Source organism: Macrobrachium nipponense, chromosome 20 (assembly GCF_015104395.2).
Source record: "Macrobrachium nipponense isolate FS-2020 chromosome 20, ASM1510439v2, whole genome shotgun sequence".
NCBI lineage: Eukaryota > Metazoa > Arthropoda > Malacostraca > Decapoda > Palaemonidae > Macrobrachium > Macrobrachium nipponense.
In genome coordinates, this window is record NC_061089.1 from 5,090,886 (window position 1) to 5,112,864 (window position 21,979).

General features: G+C 36.9%; 1 protein-coding gene across 1 annotated transcript in view; it reads right to left on the minus strand.

Annotated features, from left to right (window-relative positions):
• The window catches only part of LOC135221742 (2-hydroxyacyl-CoA lyase 2-like), a 264,184-nt gene that overhangs the window by 77,975 nt on the left and 164,230 nt on the right, over window positions 1–21,979 (minus strand). The window contains 2 exon segments of the mRNA XM_064259551.1: window positions 11,497–11,666; window positions 21,266–21,424. Coding sequence (XP_064115621.1) covers window positions 11,497–11,666; window positions 21,266–21,424 — 329 coding nt within the window.

The window sequence follows — 21,979 nt, forward strand, 5'->3', positions numbered from 1 at the left end:
CGAACCGTTCCAGTGACGAGAGAGTCCCCAGTAAGCTCATCCACTCTCGTGCAGAGCATTGTTCTTTCTCTAGAAAGGCTTGTACTTTCCGGATGCACTGAGCCTGCCTGTCGGGAGATGGAAAAGCCCGAAAAGTCGCTGAGGAAATCAGAATTCCCAAATAAACTAGCTCCTGATTGGGGATCAGATTCGACTTTTCTAAGTTCACCATCAACCCTAATTCGTTCGTTAATGCCAACGTCATTCTTAAGTCCTCCAGACATTGTCTTCTTGATTGGGCTCTTATGAGCCAATCGTCTAGGTATAGACACTCTTATCCCTAGAATATGTAGCCACTTCGCCACGCTTGACATCACTCTTGTAAAAACTTGTGGGGCTGTGCACAGTCCGAAGCAGAGGGCTTTGAACTGAAAGACCCTGTTCTGAATCACAAATCTTAAGTACTTCCTGGATCCTGCATGAATTGGGATATGAAAATATGCGTCTTGAAGGTCCAGGGTAACCATCCAGTCCCCTGGACGCACCGCTGCCAGTACTGAATCGGTCGTCTCCATAGTAAATTTTGTCTTCTCCACAAATAAGTTGAGTTGACTTACGTCCAGTACTGGTCTCCATCCCCCCGAGGATTTCGCTACTAAGAAAAGCCGGTTGTAAAATCCCGGGGATAAGTGATCCAGAACAGGTTCTATTGCTCCTTTCCTGAGCATAGAAAGTACTTGCTCTTGTAGTGCTTCTTGTTTCCCTGGATCGCTGTAGTGAGCTCCAAGCTCTCTTGGCGATGTCGAAAGAAGTGGTTTCTTCAGAAAAGGGATCTTGTAACCTTCCTTGGCTACCGTGACGACCCAAGGATCTGCTCCCTTTTTCTTGCCAAATCTCCCAAAACTTCTGGAGTCTGGCCCCAACTGATGTCTGAAGGACTTGTTCTTCATTGTTTATACTGGGTTTCGAACCCCTCTTGGAAGGAGCTCTTCTTCCTCTGAAGGAAGGACGAGAAAAGGACTTGCCTCGAAAGGGCTGACTAGCCTGTCTTGACTCCTTAGGTGTCTTCTTAACCACTTTGGCGGGTAAAAATTTCCTTACCGAAGACGTTAAAAGGTCCTGCGTCGCCTTCTGAGTCAGGGAAAGCGAAATATCCTTGATAAGATCCGAAGGAAATAACTGATCCGAGAGTGGGGAAAAAACCAACTCGGATTTCTGAATCGTTAGAAACGCCCTTTGCAGCAAAAGAGCACAGGAGTGACCTCTTCTTTAAAACTCCTGCGGTGAAAAGCGAAGCTAACTCATTCGCCCCATCCCTTATTTTGGCTTTTGTCCATGCAGGACATAATACTGCTTGGAAGTTGCGAAGCAGTTGATTCCTTATCTTCCACGGTTCGTCCCAGAGCCCCCAAGGACCAATCAAGAAAATTGAAAACCTCGAATGTCCGGAAAATACCTTTCAAGAGATGATCTAACTCTGATGACGTCCACCAAACTTAGCTGAATTCAAAGCATGTCTGCGGGAACTGTCAACAATGTTGGAAAAATCCCCCTGGGAGGAGGCAGGAACTCCCAGGCCGAGACTTTCCCCCGTCGCATACCAGATTCCGGACTTCGATGCCAATTTGGCTGGAGGGAAGGAGAAAGAAGTCTTGCCCGCTTCCCTCTTTCTTTCAACCACGTATCTTTTAAAAAATCCTTTGAAGAGCCTTCTTAGCTGTAATTGAAAGCTTCATCTTCAAAAACGATGACTTCTTCGGTGTTTTATTCTTGGAGAATTGAGAAAGAGGTGACATCGGAGCTGAAGGCTGAAATTCCCCTTCAAAAACTGACAAAAGGCAATCAGTTTAACTTCTTGTAGTCTGAAGAGAAGGTGTTTCCCCTCTTTCTCTTCTTCAGACGCTAAGTCTTCCATCTCCTCTCTGCCGAAGAAACATCTTGTAATCCAAGTTCTTGCTGCTGAACCTCTCTCTAACCTCTCGGGAGAGGAAGGCTCCTGCCGCCTGCGTCCTTCTGAGATACGTCGACAAAACGTGAATCCGCTCCGAGATTGCGTTCCTGCGTCTGTCCCGGTAACTTGCGTCCTACACGAGAATCCGAAGTGCGATGAGGAGGAGGCAAACAATCATGCGTCCTTTTGGAGGACTTGACGGGGAGAGACGCGTCCTTACGTCTCGTAGGAGGATGTTTCGTTGTTTCCCACGATTTAACTAGATCGGCTAACCTTCCTTGCATCTCTTTAAGAAAGTCCTTAGTCTCTGTTTCCTGACGGGATGCCTGAGCATGCGGGAACGAAGACGAGAAGCTCGAACCTGAGGTCTACGAGAAGGAGAAGATACAGGAGAAACTGCCCAGGATGCAGAAGGAGGGCTCCTATCAGCGCAACCGCCGTCTAAATGAAGTCTTGCGTCCTGCCTTGAACGAAAAGTTCTCCTCCTTTAACCGGAACCACGTCTTCATCGTCACTAGATGAGAAAATCTCGGGGCTACTCCACCGCTCTTGAGCGTCAAGTTCATCCTGAGATGACGTAGGTCTATGCGTCCTCTTCAGCGGACGCGATTCTTCCGCATAACGTCGATACCTGCCTGACGCAGAACTATCGGTAGAAGAAAAACACTTCCCAGTGTCGCCTTTTCTATGGCGCACTGCTGCAGCCTGGGACGCAACAGGACTGCCTGAAGGGACGACTGATCGTAAGGGAACCCCTCTCGCCTCCCTTCGACTGTCGACATGCCCTTCTCCCTTGGGTCTGGGAGCTTGGCAGAGGCCTAGGTCTAGGAGCACGAGAGAGACGATCAGCCGCCCCCTGACACTCTCAAAAGTACCCACTTTGTCTGTAAGACGCTGAATCGTGATTGCCCATTGACGCAAGGGCGGCAAACACTTTCACATAATTAGGATCCTCAGAACAGCAGCAGGCGCAGGAAGAAACCTGATGAGAAGGGTCTACAACTTCTACTTGGGAAGGAAGGGGGAAGAAAATAACAGAAGCATTCAAGGCCTTACTAGAAGAGCCTGACCTCTCACTCCGAGATACCGATCTCCTTACTCTATCCTTTTCTAGTCTCTCAACATATTTAGTGAAAGTCTTCCATTCTTCTCATTTAAACTTTCACACTCATTACATCTATTATCCCAAGTACACACACCCTCTCTACACTTCTTACATACTGTGTGAGGGTCTACCGAGGCTTTCGGCAGTCTCACCTTGCACTTTCACACACACTCTAAATACTAAACCAGAAATCAGGAATTATGAAGAAATAAATTCCAAACGCGATTGCCAATCCAACTTTCCAATACGATACCCAATAATCCATCAAAGTACAGCGAAAGTCAGCTAACGAGTTCGAAATTCTAGCAGGGAACCCACAACGATGTTGCCGGTTCGGCTGGCAGAAAAAATTTGACGAAAATGGGAATGATTCCGACGCACCAGCGTCCACGGAACGGGGTGGCGATCACCTGAACTACCAGTGATCTAGCGGTTGCCGCGAGTTTTGAAAATTCTGCCAGTGCGAACAGAGAATATAGCTATATATATACCTGCCAGGTAAGTGTCATACATGAAAATTACAAATTAATTTAAAATTTGTCTTTTGTTCATATGCGGAACAAACGTGGGTCTTAACATTAGGAGACTCACTTCAGGTGGGGAATAAGAGAATCCTGAACTGTCTGGAGGTTCGGCACACCTATTCACACTTTCTGGATAAAAGAACTCAAAGGAAGGAGACCTAAGCCTCTGAGCTGTTAGGTATGTGTGTCCAACAGCTTACTGGGCTAAAATACAATGCAGCGATTCATTCCATGAAAGTTCAAGAGCTGTATCTGTTCAGATAACAAACTAAGGTAGCCACCTATACCGCCTTATCATCATTCCTCTCTCCCTTGCAAAATGTGTGCAAATTGTTGGCCCAAGTTAAGCTGCTACATCAACAGTATCCATTTGCAGTCAATCAGCACATTTGTTTTCAAAATTAGAATAATTTTAATAAAACTATTGTTTTACTTTAGATAACCAATCACAATACGTAAACATATTAACATATTATCATACCATAAATTATGAACATTGTGATCAGGTACCACCATTTGCATCTGGTAATGTTAACATTCCAAAAATTATTAGCAAAGTCTTACTGACAATATCATTGCCATTAGTTGCTAACTTAAACAATCTGGATATATTTTTCCTTTTAAATTAACAAAGCTGACCTAAAAAATACAGCTTACCTTTATCTATAAATGCAGTAAATTCTAAATGAAATAAAGGTGTGAGTTTGCCCATTTGGGACTTTGCTTTCACTTATTTCAAAATGTTCTGCAGCCTGCATGTTCCTCCCTTTCTTTAGCTGATGCTACAAACTGCAGCCTAAATTTAGCACTGTAGTTTCACAATCTGTCCTAAGTACTAGTACTGATCCTCAAAAAATGGAAATTTAGAGAATGGTCCTATAACATAATGCAAGTATCATCCTATTTTTGTGACTGGACAGATCAGAATGTCTTAATTTTTTCTGGAGTTTTGTTTGATTTTTTAATTACTTTTGCCTTGGTTGCTTTTTTAACAGTCTGTGTTTGTCCCTGAATAGTTTCATACCCCACATTTTTCTTCCTGTCATTTCATATTTTCACCTCAAATGTGTTACGGTTTGTTTATATTTGTGGTGAGAGGAAGCTTCACGTGAGACGAGTGGTAAATTTGGCTGTGTTTATGCTTGTTAGACTGTGAGCATTAGTCATAAGTATCTATATTTTACATGATCATACCTGGACCAAAGAAACACATGCAGCATAACAGAATAGTGGCATTCAATATTTAGGAGGGTTGGCTGCCAAGAAAATACACACGAAGGATAAACAAGGTAAGCTAGATCCAAGTGAAAGTTCACCCAAAACGCGACCTTGAACAATTCGTAAATCAATATTCAAGGGAAACAAGGGAAAAGTAACAAGCGACAGATACTGCAATACAGTGGGGCCTCGTTATCCACGGGGGTTAGGGCCTAGAACCCCCCCGTGATAAGTAAATACCCGTGTTATCCTGATACCCCCCTCAAAAATTGCTTAAACTGCCTACTTTAATAGTTAACCCACCCAAGACCACTATTCCAATGTTTATAACTGCCTACTTTAGTTCAAACACCAAATATGTTTTCAACTATCACCTAAAACTAAATTCAAGACAGTTTTAAAGTTATTGTACAAAATTAGCCTTAAAAAATAAATGTAGTATATGTACTACTGTACATAGGTATGTAGCCTACTAGCCTAGGGCTTACAGCTAGAAGCCTACATACGCATGGTGGGCCTCTTTTTTATTTTTTTTTTTACAAGGAAAGAGAGGATGAGTGGTAAGAGAACTATCAAAATATGTAAATCATATGGGTACTCACCAACAATCTAGTATGTTGATAAAAGATGGCGACGATTTTGCAGTGCAATCCAGTAATATAATAACGATAATGCTACCAACAGTATGCAGCGAAACATCTCTTCCCTTCGTCACAACACGTTAATACAAGTATATTCCACGTAAAAACCTTCATCTGACCTTTAGGCGTCTTTCCCATAAGAGTAAAAGAATCAGGCTTTGGATGCCACATAATTAACTCGTTTATATGGGTACAATTTAAAGAACGCGCCGCACACCACATTTCATAACAACAACAAACAAAAGTTTGTAGGCCAGTGTTGCCAACTGGGAATGGCAATTTCTTGCTAGATTTTGTTCCATAAAAGGCTAAAAAAAATCACATACCGTATACGTATACTCGAATAACGTGCAATCTCCCATATCGTGCAACCCCCTAATTTTCACCAATAAACAGTGGTGTTTTGTCATGTATCTCATGTATCATGCAAGTTCATAAGGTTGGTGGTTTAGCCTGCTAATGGCCGAGTCATTCAGATGTGTGCTGATGCTAGTCAATTTACGGTAATTTTCTTATTAATCTCGAGAATTGAATAGAAAATCTCAAGATTAAAAAAAAATCCCAAGATAATAAAATAATTGTAAAATAACACGCCTTGGAGTCCTTAATCATTCTCTCTTCTCTCTCTCTCTCTCTATCTTCTCTCTCTCTCGCTCTCCTCTCCTTCTATCTCTCGTCTCTCTCTCTCTTCTCTCCGTCTACTCTCTCGTTACCTCTCTCTCTCTCTTCTCTCTCTCGGAATAAATACGTACGTACTGTAATTTGCAGTAAATGTGGTAGACATTGTGTGCGTGTTTAAAAAAATGTGCAGTACACACACATTCCGATGTTTCGGTTTTTGGAATTTTTCAGATTTCGGAAATGTGAGGTCAGATGCATAATCAAACAAACACCACTACTGCAGCAAAAACATTTTTTCCCTTTATGTTTTTCATTATTGTTATTTATTACAGTTTATTTAAATAAATATTAATATAATACTGTTAAATGAATGTGAGATAATTAAGATCACCTATAATAAAATAGTGGACAATTAATACCATATGTTCACTAATAGGTATTATTTTCAAAACAAACATTCCGTAAAACACAAAAAAATATATGTACATAACAATCAAAATATAATAATGTTTTGCAGTTCAACTTGTGAATTTTAACAATAAGTATGACTATATAATATATTTTACCATATCGATCTTGAAGTTGAAGAGTCGTAAAATTCTGAGGATGGTCCGGGAAAAGGATTTGTACTTTGTGATTACGTATCGCTACAACACCATGTGGTATTTTCATACCACTATATTGATGACGCATCGCTACGACACACTGGTGTTTTCATACCACTATACGTTAAAGTTAAAACATGACATAGAATCGACTTTGCGACTTCGTTCACTTTGATATTTTTAACGATACAATAACTATCATTTGTACTACTAAAACCATCTTCACATAAGTAATTTTTCGTAAGATATGTGTTGTTGCAAAAGCTAGCTTATACATAAAAGGCTTTTATAATTTAAGTCATCTTGATATACATATGCACCCAAACTCATTGTGGGGAAATTTACTACTGTTTCCTCGGATATTGAAATACTTTAGCATCATTCAAACACTTTAATAATATAATGCATAAATACTAGGCTATACATATTTACATCGTATACAAATACTACATACAGTTATATACACATACTTTTATATACAAAGTTAACAGTTATATACACATACTTTTATATACAAAGTTAATAATATGAATAGTGATCAGACGACAGCTGTGCACTGGACTACGTACGTACTACTTGGAAGATAAAACGAACAAAACATTTTGTTGTTGTTAGTCGCCGGGATAGATTAACATTTTTCCAGAGATTAAAAAGCTGAATTTTGTTTGAAGGTATGTCAACCGCGATATTATATTATTGTTTTCACGAAGGAATAATTATATAAAGAAAATTATTGAGTAATTTTTGCCGTCAGCAGTCAGAAAATCACGAACATGGTAACGATTCAAATTTAAACCTAGTGCCATCCATGGCGTATGTCTATAAATAGAACAGAAGCAGAGGGCAGTCATTGGATAACAGATCTCCATGGCTACCAACCAACCAATCAGGTGTTAGTTATACTACTCTGTAATTTTCTTAGAATGAACGTTTACACACACGAAGCTAACGATGATGTATGTGTTTTGCATACAGTACGTAGTTTTAGTTTTTATTATTAGTGTAAGTATTTTTTTTACTGATTTCATGAACGAATAGAATGATTCCTTCTCATTACTTTGAATGCAAAATGGCTTGAAGATTCTTCCGCAAAAAGAAGAGAAAAAAAAATTCCTTAGAAGATGATATCTATTTACTAACGCGGTTGACATACCTTCAAAACAAAATTCAGCTCTTTAATCTCTGGAAAAATGTTAATCTATCCCGGCGACTAACAACAACAAAATTTTTGTTTTGTTTTATCTTCCAAGTAGTACGTACGTAGTCCAGTGCACAGCTGTCGTCTGATCACTACTCATATGATTAATTTTGTATATAAAGATTATATTGGTATATAACTGTTAACTTTGTATATAAAAGTATGTGTATATAACTGTATGTAGTATTTGTATACGATGTAAATATGTATAGCCTAGTATTTATGCATTATATTATTAAAGTGTTTGAATGATGCTAAAGTATTTCAATATCCGAGGAAACAGTAGTAAATTTCCCCACAATGAGTTTGGGTACATATGTATATGGTGACTTAAATTATAAAAGCCTTTTATGTATAAGCTAGCTTTTGTAACAACACATATCTTACGAAAAATTACTTATGTGAAGATGGTTTTAGTAGTACAAATGATAGTTATTGTATCGTTAAAAATATCAAAGTGAACGAAGTCGCAAAGTCGATTCTATGTCATGTTTTTCCTAAACGCGTTGACTTAACCTGTTAAGCGTCACCCACGTAATAATACGTTTACCGCGATCTACTCGGTAGCGCCTTCAACGGGATATTACGTTCAAAACTTTGACTGTGCTTGTCAAGCCGTCAGCCCCGTAATAATAAGTGTAGGAACATCATTTGGTAACAATCTCAGCACACGGGGAACTTATTTCCAGCCTGCAACTCTTTCTGGTGGTCGCTTATGCTAAAAACTGCCTGTCCCTGTTGGTTTTCTTTCAATACGCTTCTGGGCGTTTATCGAGACAAATTGGATTTCGCGTCTTTCACAATGAATGTCCCAAAGAGGAGGCGTATTTCTTCAGGTGAGATCATTCAAATACTAGATGAGGAGTCTGATATTGATAACCTATTTGATGATGAAAGCTCTAGTTCTGATCCTCCAGTGATGATACAAAACTTTTCTTCCAATAGCGGGAGTGAAGATGAATTTTCTTTGCCGAGTGACTGGACTCCGAGAGAGAGAGAGAGAGAGAGAGAGAGAGAGAGAGAGAGAGAGAGAGAGAGAATTTCCTACACTTAATTACAGTAAGAATAATAAACATAAAAATCAATATTAACTTTGAAAAACTATCATCAGTGCTATGATCGCTGATTACAAAAAAAGCGTGACGGTACGTTAGCAGCGAGCTCATCCGGGGAGGACGCTTCAGGTTAAAGGAGAACGTTATTTTGGTTGTTGTTTATCACTGGCACAAACCCATAACAATGCAGTGTATGTATGATAATTCTAAACTATTATTCACTACCAAAATAACGATGATATTTTTGTATTGAAAATTAATGTTACGTATATTCCAAACATTATTACTAACGTAGCATGAATAGTACTATAAAAAATTCGAAAGATAATCTTGCTGTGAACGCTACCATAATTTGATTTTCATATACGTACGTACATTTTGTCAGCTGGCTGGCCTCGCATAGATAAAATTGATTTCACTGATATGGAATTACTCACGAATAGCCTTTTATTATGAAGAAAATATGACGTTAAATATATAAGGTAAAAATGCTTTTATGTATTTCGTTTACGCTTCGTCGCCAATAACAAACAGCAATACTTACGATAATCTATGACAAATAGCGTTTGTATGACTTCATTGTTCAGAGAAGTTATATACGAATATACTGCCAAAATAATAATGAAGTTCGAATTAATTTTAGCCTTAATGTTATTACTACTGTAATTACACTACCACTACTATTAAAATTTCTAAAAGTTTATCAAAACAAAAAATGTCGCTTTGAACGCAACCGTATACATAAACCATTTTCATACGTAAAGGTATATGCTTACATTTTGTGGCTGGCCACTCCGACGATAAGTTGAGTGCAATGATGTGGAATTATTCTTCGAATAGGCTATTTTATTATGAAGATATGACTATAATTATTATGGTAAGATGGTTTTTATTACCTTTATTGTCAATTAATATCATAATGTGAATGTTTGTGTACGTTGGTGGTTATCGCACTGCAACTACGCTTAGCCTACCAATGAACGTCGTACATAAAACCTTGAATAGGCTATTTATTTTTTCGAAGATAGGACAATAAATATTAGGTGAGAATGGTTTTATTACCTTTATTGTCAGTTAATATCATTATATGAGTCTTTAAATGAATGTTGGTAGTAACCGAACAAGGGCCGAGGGTTAGCCTACCGAAAACATCGCATACGCAACACAACAAACCCGTGATGCAGCGATTCATACCAGTGATGTAACATGAGAAACGGTCCGAAGAAAAAACCCGTGATTAACTGGATCCGTGAATACTGATCCGTGAATAAGCGATGCCCCACTGTATGAGCACTGATTGTATTCAGAGTATTGCTCAACGAATGGCATGTCCTTCCTGTTTTCATAACGACATACAGGTGAAAAATTGAAGTGTACTTGATTACAATTTTTGCGAATTGCATGAAGTGTTATCCAGAATGACATACACAGAAATCCAGTTTTTTGTCAATAACTTCAATGGCTTTACATAACAACGTACCAATCTCAGGGTCTGGGTTCGATTCGCACTCTGCCAACGCAGAACCAGAGGAATTTATTACTGGTGATAGAAATTCATTTCTCTATGTGGTTCGGATCACACAATAAGCTGTAGTTCCCGTTGCTAAGTAACCAATTGGTTCCTGGCCTTGTAAAAAATATCTAATCCTTCGGGCCAGCCCTAGGAGAGCTGTTAATCAGCTCAGTGGTCTGGTTAAACTAAGATATACTCAACATAATGTTGTTGGGTCTAGGCTACAATGGGTTCTCCAAACTAAGTGACTGTTTGAATTTGGGAAAATTTAGTTACAAAACTTTTGTAAGGCATGCCCATGATATTATAAAATTGGTTATTGACAAAGCGAGAAACTTTCCTATGGATACATCAAAATTTTTCAAATTTTAGAAGGATCCCTTTAGAATTGAAGATGAAAATGGTTTGCTACCATTGGATAAATGAAGTTATCTGATGGGTCATGGCATAAGACAAGACGTGTATCACATTTTGGTTTTGGTGGTGCAACTGAATCGTTCAGGAGTTGTGGCACATTATGAAACATTGGAAAGCAGGCTAAAAAACTAAATCATGACAAATACAGCCAGTTAATGGCAGCCCATAAACATGAGTGCAAGAACTCTTCAAAACTTCTCAAATATTACTGCATAAACATCATCAACTTTAAGTTAATCACAACTAGCTTCAAATGTAAATCTGTTACCTAACAAAATTGCTTTTCCAATTCACCTAAGCAGTATATTTAGACTAATGTGGAAATGTTCATGCTATATTTTAAGTTGTACCCAACACTAGCCTGCACTTTGCAGTATGTAACTATCTTAAATTGCAAATGGAAGAAACCAATAAAATTTTAAGAAAAGAGAAGGAAGTAATAATGAGAGAGAATAAGGAGAGATATTTCAAGCCGAACCATGGAACCTCTTATCACCCATGTTTGAGAACCCAACTGCCTGAAACACAGCTTCAAAAGTGAAACAAAGTCACTTCAACAAGGCATTCTCCCACTGATAGGGGTAATACAAATGTCACCTAATAAAACCAAAATTTACACAGGCATAAAAATAAGTAAAAAATTTCAGACCTAAGTCAGAGTGCACTAACCTTGTACAGCTGTTCTTTATTACGATTTACAGCAATTATTTTAGCTTTACGTCCCAAACTTCGCCCATAGCCCAATCTAAAATCACAAACAGCACCAGCGAGGATAATGACATCTGCTTCTTTGAGAGCATCTTTTCTACACTGCCTCATCTGTATAGCACTTTTCTGTCCTGTAATATAATATGTGAGTTGAAAAGCTTTACATTCAAGGGTACAGTACAATATCATCAAATACAATAATTATGTCCATCATAATTTACTGCACTGGTATCTCGGTAGCTGTACCATCACAAACTGGTACATTTTATATCAAACATACTTTCTCCTTTAATTCTCAAAAACAATATACAACTATATCTCTTTATATTAAGACTACATATTCATCTACTTTTACATATTCATCTACTTTTTTGGTATTATTAACATAAGAAAAAATTGAAAGTATAAGTAATAATGGGACTACACATGGGAAATACAGGTAAACAAATTTCAACTAATCCAGGTAACAGGATTACTTTGAATATCATATGGGTAACAAGATCAAGATTCTTGCTGTGGGAATAGTACTGCTTAGATATCAATATTGGTATTCATCACAGGTCATCACAGAGTCCTTCCCTGCTTACCATTGTGATGCAGCTACAGCGCATAAAGGAAGGTTTCCAGAAGCTGTTTTAACACCAATCAGAGGATGATGTCATGGAGATGTTTAAGAAGGAAAAAGGATGGAATAGAAAAGTAAAGACTGAAAATAAATACAAATTCAATTAACCTTCAGTGACCTTATCGCAAGCAAAGGAATAAATACAGATGGGAATCCAGCAGTTTATGATGCTGTGGTAGCCATATTAGGATGAATTCAATAGTCGGTAATCAATGTAACAAGTGGTTTCATAGTAGACACTTGGTTGAGCATAATTTCATGGAATAGCATAGCTTTTTTACCCAAATTGTACATGAAGAACATATGAACTGCAGGAGGAGAAGGAAAGTTATGATTTGGTGGAAAAGTAGGCCTTTAGTACGGGAGCCTAGTTGGTATTTGGGGGGTTGAAAGGGCCATGAAATCACCCTTTAGATTTTTTGTGGGGATGAGTTTTAGCATATTTTTAGCAAGGGTACACGATCTCAAATCTGGCAGTAATGTCACTAATCAACAATTTGTGAGAAATTCTAGCTTTGTCAGATGCGTAAAAAATTAGGGGCAAGGGAAATTAGAATTACAATAACTTTTCAATGAAACAACATATAGACATGAATGAACACTCAAAATGTAGCCTTTCACCACATTCTATAATTTGAATGCAAACCTGACATGATAAGACAAAGGTCAAGGTCATCATAGGTCAATTAGCAATGAAATTTTACCAGTGCTTAAAATTTGGACCCTCTAATAGGAAACACATCGATTTATTGGTGTATTTACATAGACAAAATAGTAGAAAAGTTTTCAAACCCTCTAGTAGGAAACACATCGATTTATTGGTATATTTACATAGACTACACAGTGGAAAAGTTTTCAAACTAACAGAATTCAGTTCATATAGTAATACTACCTCAATCTTACGTGATTTGAGTTGCGTGAATTCATGGACACGCGAACTTTTCATCTATTGGAGCCTAACTATCTGGTGTACAGGATTTTTTCACAGACCAACAACATTTGCTAAATCCTTGAAAAACCCTGCAGATGTGTTTATATTTAATTTTTGAAGTAATTTATAGGTTTTCATGCATTAATGAGTAAAATATGTAAAAAAAATTATTTCTATTTTTGTACATGCATATATATGATACAATGGTAATTACAGCTCATACAGTTAGTGTACTTTTACAAGATGTGATACTTATTTGCAAAGTTACTGCAATTTTCAAAGATGATACCCCTGCAGAAAGTGTTTGTTTAAATTTTGAAGTACATTTATAAGTTTTCAGGCTTTGAAGTGTATAATTGGTATGGAAAATTTTTTATTACAGTTACTCCTCATTTAACGACGTAATCGTTTTACGACAACATGAAGAGAGAAGAAACAACCATAAAATGAAAATAAAAATATTGCCAATGGTGGCCGAAAGAAAGGCTATTCAGTGCCAATAATCTAGCCTAGCCTAGGTTTTGAAAACCTTGAAACCTGAGGCTAAAACAATAAATAAGCCCTTAATATACTTTGTAAAGAAAAGCCACCATTAGTTTGTTGCCTGGCCGAACAGGTGGTGCCACATTTGTTTACAACTTCAGGACAACAAATATCATGACATATCTCCTTTTAGTGAGAATAATTCTTAGTAATGAAAAGAAAATGTGTGAAGTCAAATATGTTTTTTATATTAACTTGAAAATAAATATTTTTTTTAAATATTCCACTTCAGAAGTCTACCTAGTCAATTCTTTTAATCATTAATCATTTGGCATGCATGAATTCCTTACTCTTAGTATGCTTGAAAGACCTACATGTAATAGTTTAATAATTTTTTATACAACTGTGTATTTACATATGTATTCGATATGTCACCCATGAGACCAGATGATACTAAAAGTAACAAGTAGAAGAGTAAATCTTTATCAGTGCTAGAAAATCCTTATTCCATTAGTGAATAGTTTAACGTTCACTTTCCTCAATAGATGGCATTATGCTTTGTTTAAGTTTTGACAGTGACATTCAGTGCCCCGTGATCGCCAAAATTCATTAATTATTTTTTCATCTCACTACCCTCTACAATAAAAATAAATGACATAGAAACTAGTAGCGATAATTATGATATACCAAATTTAGAATATGAAAATCACTGCTAAATAATGTGCAGATTCTGAGAAACTTTTAGTACTGTATTGACTTAGTATTGTACTATTGGCTTACTAGTAGGCTAACTCGGAAATGTAGGCTAAATGTGTTAAATAAAGTAAACTATTTTAAAGAAAATTGTACATTATGAAGTTATAAAAGGATGAAGTTAAAATACATGAATAATAAAACTTAAAAAGCATTGTCAGAAATAAAGATAGCACAGTTACTGTATTATGCCCATTCACCAAGTCTTTGTTATTAGGACCACACATGATCTTGAGATGAGGTTGTTCAGTCACCCTGGTTTGAGTGTAATACCCATTAGTACCCTTATTACCTTTGCCCTCTATGAACATTATGCAGATGTTTTCTTTATTTTACTAAATTGTATACCTTTGTTATGACTAACTTATGTACTTTACCTGAGTGAAGAAAAAAAATGGCATAACATGAATTATGGATAACATTAGTGTACATACATGCCTACAGTGAATGAGCTAGTGGCAAATATAGTACCCATTACGTATTGCACACTATTTTCACATCAAACATTTACAGTGCATCCTCGACTTATGGCAGGGAGACCCGTTCCAGCACTGCACTGTAAGTTGATTTCCACCATAAGGCGGTTTTTTGCCGTTAACAGTACTTTAACACTTTAACAGCCTTTACAGTGCTATAACTCATGTTATGGTGCTGTAACAGTGACGTAAGCACTATTAACTTGACGCAGCACCGTTGGCAGCACTAAAAAGGCGTCACTGTAAGTTGAGGATGCACTGTATATTCCTTATTGAAGGGTAGTGTATTAAGCCAACTTTTAAGTGAAATTACAGTAACTAATTTCATTTAAAAGTTAGTAGAATACTTTGGGAGCATGATTAAGAACATATTTAGTATCTAAACTCTAGAAAAAAGCATTTATTGGCATTTTTAGTGACCGTAACAAACTTACACGAATCCTCACCTTGCACAAGTGATTCTGGAGCCCAACCTCATGTAAGTTCGAGGTATTACTGTATATAAATTGTCCCTACAACCCTGTTACAAATCATTCATTCATTCATTATTCAAAAAAAAAAAAAAAAAAAAAAAAAAAAAAAAAAAAAAAAAACTGAAATTGGCATTTTGTGAACTTGTGATAAACTCTTTAAAACAGATAACTATTGGTTGCAAACACACACACACGCTAATTAATTTCATGTGTCTATTAGGTTGATAGGACGGTCAAGTAGAGGGGTTAAGGTGATGTTGTTAAGAGGTGGTCACTAAATAAATAATATCCCCAAAACCAACACTTACTTCAACTGTTCAATAGGTTTTGCATTTGGTTTCAACTAGTGATTTACATTTGCAATACAGACAACATATAATGCCTAATTTTCTACAACTACATCATACAGTGGCACAGGATGTACTGTTGTCAAGAAAAGTGATGATACAGTTTTTTTTAAACTTTGGACACATATTGCTCATAATGCCACACCTGGCAATTCTAGAAAGGGGCCAGAGAAGTACTATAATCATTTATTACTTGAATAAAGCAACAGCCTCTATATTATTCGTTAATTTATGTGGGTTTGGTAAAGCCAGTTCCGAGTAGAATAGATATTGATCATCCATCTTTAAAATCTACCATGAAACCTTACTCATAAGTGATGTTATGACACTAATATGACATAAAATTAGTGTGTAATTGGAAAGAGATCTTAAATAATGAGAGAAAATGTTTTAAAATTTGGATAATAAACCATGGAAATCATGGGGAACAATATAGTGATGAATGCAATATTATGATAAAGAGAGAGAGAGAGAGAGAGAGAGAGAGTAAGCATAAGCTTATCTACAATGACACTTAATTCATTACATTTATTTTGAGAGATTGAGAGATAATATTTTTTCAAATATACTTCAGAAGTGGAGAGAGAGAGAGAGAGAGACCGAGAAGAGAGAGAGAGAGAGAGAGAGAGAGAGAGAGAGAGAGAGAATTATAGTACAGGCAGCTCGCGGTTAACGGCACAATCGCTTAGCGGCAAATCGGTTTTACAGCTGTAGTAAAAAATATTCATTAAAAAAATAAGGTATTTTAAGGTATTTTTACGGCGCAATTTTCGGTTAACAGTGCTGCTAGCACCGTGTCTAACGAGTACATGCATTTGTAGAAATACCGTTCAGACCATAATGGTTATTGAGAGTTATTACATAGGTATTACGGTAAAATATATGACCCTGACGCTGTTCTGTGCTGAAAATATAGTTAAATAAGTGCAAATTTGTTGGTGAATTCAGAGAGTAATTTGTTGGTGAATTCAGAGTAATTTGTTGGTGAATTCAGAGAGTAATTTGTTGGTGAATTCAGAGAGTATCTTGAGGCATAAAGGATTCCTCCCACAACAAGTCTTCAATTGTGATGAGACAGGTCTGTTTTGGTAAAAAAAAAAAAAAATGCCAAAACGGACCTACATCACGCAGGAGGAAAGTTCATTGCCAGGACACAAGCCTATGAAGGATAAGCTAACACCCTTGATCTGTGGGAAGGCCAGTAGGGATTTCAAAGTGAAGCCCCTACTTATGCATCACCCTGAAACTCCCCAAGTGCTCAAGAAAAAATGTCATAAAGAATAAATTGCGTGTGATGTGGAAGGCCAATATAAAGGCATGGGTCATGAGACAAATTTTCATTGAGTGGGAGGAGGATTCCTCTTCCAAAAAGTAACCTCTCCTCCTCCCTCTCCCCTCCTATCTGTCTTCCATGTGCTAACAAGTCTTCCATTAAAGTAAGAGTGATGTTAAATGTTCATTATTCATTTATATTTATTTCTCATTATTTTCTGTATGTAAAACTGTGTTTATTCCCTGTAAAATGTATTTAAAAAAATTTTTTTCGGGGGTCTGGAACGCATTAATACTTTTTACATTATTCTTTATGGAAATTACTGCTTTGATTTTTGTGTTTCGGATATTGTAGCAGGTTCCAGAATGGATTATGTACAAAAACTGAGGTGCCACTGTAAAGGGTTTTGTGATACTGATAATGACGTTAATGGTGCAGAGCATTTATTATGAATTTTAACGTATAGTTTTCCTTGGGGAATACAAAAGTATTTTGTCCTAATGGTAAGCTTTGCCAAACATTTTAATATCTTTAAGATACTTTACACATTTTTGGTATGATAATTCCAATAATTAATGGTTTTATTCACATACCAACTAACTTACATCTGTTGATAAGTTATTAAATCTAATAAATTGTGGGTCGTCTCATACGATGAACATCCCTCTAAACCTACATTTTTACACGAAAAATGGGGATCGTCTTAAACACCGAGTCATCTTATCTGCTGGTACATATACTACATATAGGCAATGTTCCAATATCATTCCTATGAATTGCATCAAATATATCCCTGTGTTTGGTCACAAATGTTTTAGTTCAGAATGTTTCATACAGCTTGGCAGATTTTGTTTCAAATTGCAGCAAGTCTTCAGGTATCTCTCGACTCTTCTTAGTCTTATTTTTTGCAGATATGACAACAAAATTTTCACAATCTTCTAGGAAATGTATTTCATAGTGTTCTGAACTGAGGCCTCAGATGACCTTCTAGCAATAAGACTGAACTCTTGGTTGAGGTGAAGAATGGTGGCTGAAGGAATGACACCACTAATTTGATGTTGAAATTTGTGGACTGCCACATTTCATGATATATAATGTCCCACTGTGCAACAAACTGTTTTCACTTTGTGTTCCCAATGACTCCAACAAACTTTTATGATCTGTTGACTGTTTGCTTGAGGCACATGTCAGCATCAATAGCTGAAAACTTGCACTCTGTCCTCTTGACTACAAATTCACCTGCCATAAAATTCTGATGTACAGCAGGAGCTACCTGGGGCAATTACCTCATGTCTTCCAGATAAATGGAGGCCACCTCAAGGAATTTATAGTCACACATAACAAACAATGGTAGAAATGGGTGTTGGCCCTGAAATGATGTCATGCATGCCTTCCATCCAGGACATCAGATGTCAAGTTGATACCACAAGCCCTGGATGCTGTTAAGCATAGTTCAACAAGAATTGTACTACTATCCAATGACACTGATGTCATGGTATTGGCACTGCACTACTGGGACATTCTGAAAGGTCATGGACTACAAGAATTGTGGATGTGAGCTGGAGTGGGAAACACAACCCGTTATGTTCCATTATACATACGTACTAGCCGAAAGACTAGAGAGCAAAGTCTAAAGCACAATAATAGCTCTTCATAACCGTACTGGATGTAATAGTCACAAGCAAATATACATAGTGGAAAATCATCTGCTCTGAAGTTCAATGCTGCACTCCATCTCCAAAACTTTGGAAAGGATCCTAACAACATAAACCTGGAGATGGCTGAAGAGTTCCTTGTAAATGTGTATAAACCGGTACAAAGTGGAAAGCTCTTGATGAATTAAGGTACCATTTACAAGCAATTCACAGTTATCGGCAATCTGGTTTTATGACACTTGTCTGGTGACGATGGTCATCACAACCTGGTTTTATGGCACTTGTCTAGCGATGAATGACGATAACTGAATTTTCGGCACCGATCCCCAGCTGCCTGCAACGAGCCTCGTTTATCTGCACCGCAGAGCCTCTGTTATCAGCGCCGATATCCAGGGAGCTGCACTATTATCGCCAACTTTCAATAAGACACATTCACAGAGTTTTGTTTGGAACATACCTGCAGTTACATTGCTTAGACAGGCAGCAGTTAGGTCCACGGAACTTTGGGTACACACAAATTGATGGCAACAGTCAATCTGATAGAATCCAAATGTTTATACCAAATAATTTTCCCATGCCATGCACATGTACATCCTGTGCCACTGTACGCTGCAGCTGTAAAAATTTAGGCGTTGTATGTTCACTAGATGAAACCAAATGCAAAAATCCATTGAATTGAAAAGTTAAATAAATGTTGGTTTTTTGGATATTTTTGATTTACTGGACCACCTCTTAATGACATCACGCTTATCCCCCCTACTCAACCAACCTATCAAACCTAATAGACACATAAGATTAATTACTATGCGTGTTTGCAACCAATAGTTACCTGTTTTAAGAGTTTGTTACAAGTTCAGGAAAATGCCATTTCCGGTAATCTTTTTTTTTAAATCCTAGCATGATTTGTAACAGGGTTTTATGGACAATTTGTATATATATATATATATATATATATATCATATATATCTATATATAGATATATATATATATATATATATATATATATATATATATATATATATATATATACTGAACTTTACTGGTTTTAAAAACTTTTTTATTGAGTAGTCTATATAAATAAATCAATGTTGTATAAAAATCTTGTTTATATGCACATGCTTCAAATTTGAGCAGTGTTTCTCAACCTTTTCTGACCCTAGTACCCCCTGCAGTTAGGTCAAGCCAGACCAGCACCCCCTAACACAATTATATTATTACTAGGATAAAAGAAAGTGAATTGTACTGCTTGATCATTAAATTTTATTTTGTTGATTTCTTAAAAGTAAAACTAAGTGCCTTATTGCTCATAGAAGAAATAAGAAAACTAGAAAAAAAGAAAATACCACATAAAAACTCAAATATGCACTACTGGGTGATCAATCATACTTGTATCAATGTGATTATTGTTGCTTATGTATGTATTGCTTCCCAGCACCCCCTATACAGGCAGTCCCCGGTTATCGGCAGCCTCAGTTATTGGCAATCCAGTTTTATGGGGCTTGGCTAGTGGTACAAATCGCCAATTTCCGGTTATCAGCACCAATAACAGAGTATTTGTGCTAATATCTACCTAATAGATGCCCCATTAACCAGTTACAGTGCCAAAATCTGGTTATTGGCGCCGATAAGTGCCTAATATCACAGATTTTCTGTAATCCCCAATTCTTGCTTATCATCAAGCCGTCGGAACAAAACCTCCACCAATTATCGGGGACTGCCTGTAATTGATTTCAGGGGGTGCTAGCATCCTGGGTCGAAAACCCTGTATTAGAGGGTCCAAATTTTAAGCAGGGCATTGAATTTTGTCATGTCAGGTTTGCAATCAAAATGTACATTGCGTCTAAGGCTACAATCTGAGCGTTCATTCATGTCTATAATCCGTTTCATTGAAAAGTTTTGGCAACTCTAGTTTCCCCTACCCCTTATATTTGATGCATCTGACTTAGCTAGAATTTGTCACAAATTGTTCAATAGTGACATTACTGCCAGGTTTGAGAATGTCTACCCTTGCTAAAAAATATGCCGAGATGCATCCCTTAAGAAAATCAAGTCTGTGATTTCTGGGCCCTTTCAACCCCCAAAATACCCCTTTGCTCCAAGACTAACTGGAATGGTGAATCTGGTACTGTGATAAGGCAATTAAACTATGAATATGTTATGATACTGCATCTCACTTGCAGAAGAAACTTTTGGGATGAGTGTGTCAGGTCTGACATATTTAGTGCAAGACAGGATTTTATAATCAAAATCAAGAAGTAAACTTTTTTAATGTGTAACTTTTAAAAAATTAATATTCAAGACTGGAGTCTACAAAGAAGATCATATTACAAAGCTGCCAAGATGGGGTGTTGAAAGAATGGAAAAATCACTTTGTAATATCTGCAAGATTAAGATGTTTGGATATATACGTTAAGAAGGGGAAAACAGTTATAAAAAATAGCAGATATAAAGTAGCAAAAAAGAAAATAAGAATGAAGGCCTGATCTCATAAAGAGCACAGACAAAGATCAAGATCAGAGTTGGAAGAGTACCAATAAGGAATAAAAGTTCAGTCATCTGCTAAGTATCCACATAATCCAAAACCAAGCCAATCCGGTTCTTGATAGTACACTGCATGACCGGGAAGTCTCTATGCTTCAAGCAATGAAAGCAACACCTGCAGATATTTCCATCCCAACTAAATATATACTATGTCTATGTATAATACTGCTTACCTAGGAGACCTCGTGACATTCCTCCAAGGAAGCATGGTATACCAAGTCTCTCTAATGACCTCCTTAAATCATCCACAGGTGTAGGTGGCAGGGTTGACTGGCTACCCAAAATAAACACTGGCTTTTTTGCTTTTGAAATAATCTGAGCACACTGGTCAACTGTTGAAAAAGAACCAGTTAGGCATTAATAAAAATGAAACACAAATGTTTTTGTGATCTCAGCATTTCAATATCTTTAAATCTTTAAAATACGTAGATTAATTTATGTTTGATGTCTCGCTACAAATATTAGTATCTGTCAGATAAGTTACAGGCTTCCAGTAAATATTCAAAGATGTCAACAGAACACTATAAGGGCACAAGTATTACTATATTATAAAGTTTACATAAGTGCTTATATAAAAACCTAAATCACAGTCTTAATCTAAAAATAAAATATATAATCAATCATACAATCATAATACAGTGACTTTGTTCAATTATAAAACTATTATAAACCACCACCTTTCATATGGTTCTACAAAAGGGATTTTTGACGAAGGAAAAATCTATTTCTGGGTGATTGGCTCGTGTCGCCCTATGAAAGTAATCCTTAATATCATCTTTCTAGGTAAAATTATCTAAAATTACCAGAGAAAAACAAAATTAAGAAAATGTCAGTAAGACTGACTCGCTCACTCTTAAAAAGAAGTGTCGGTATGATAGGAGCGAGTG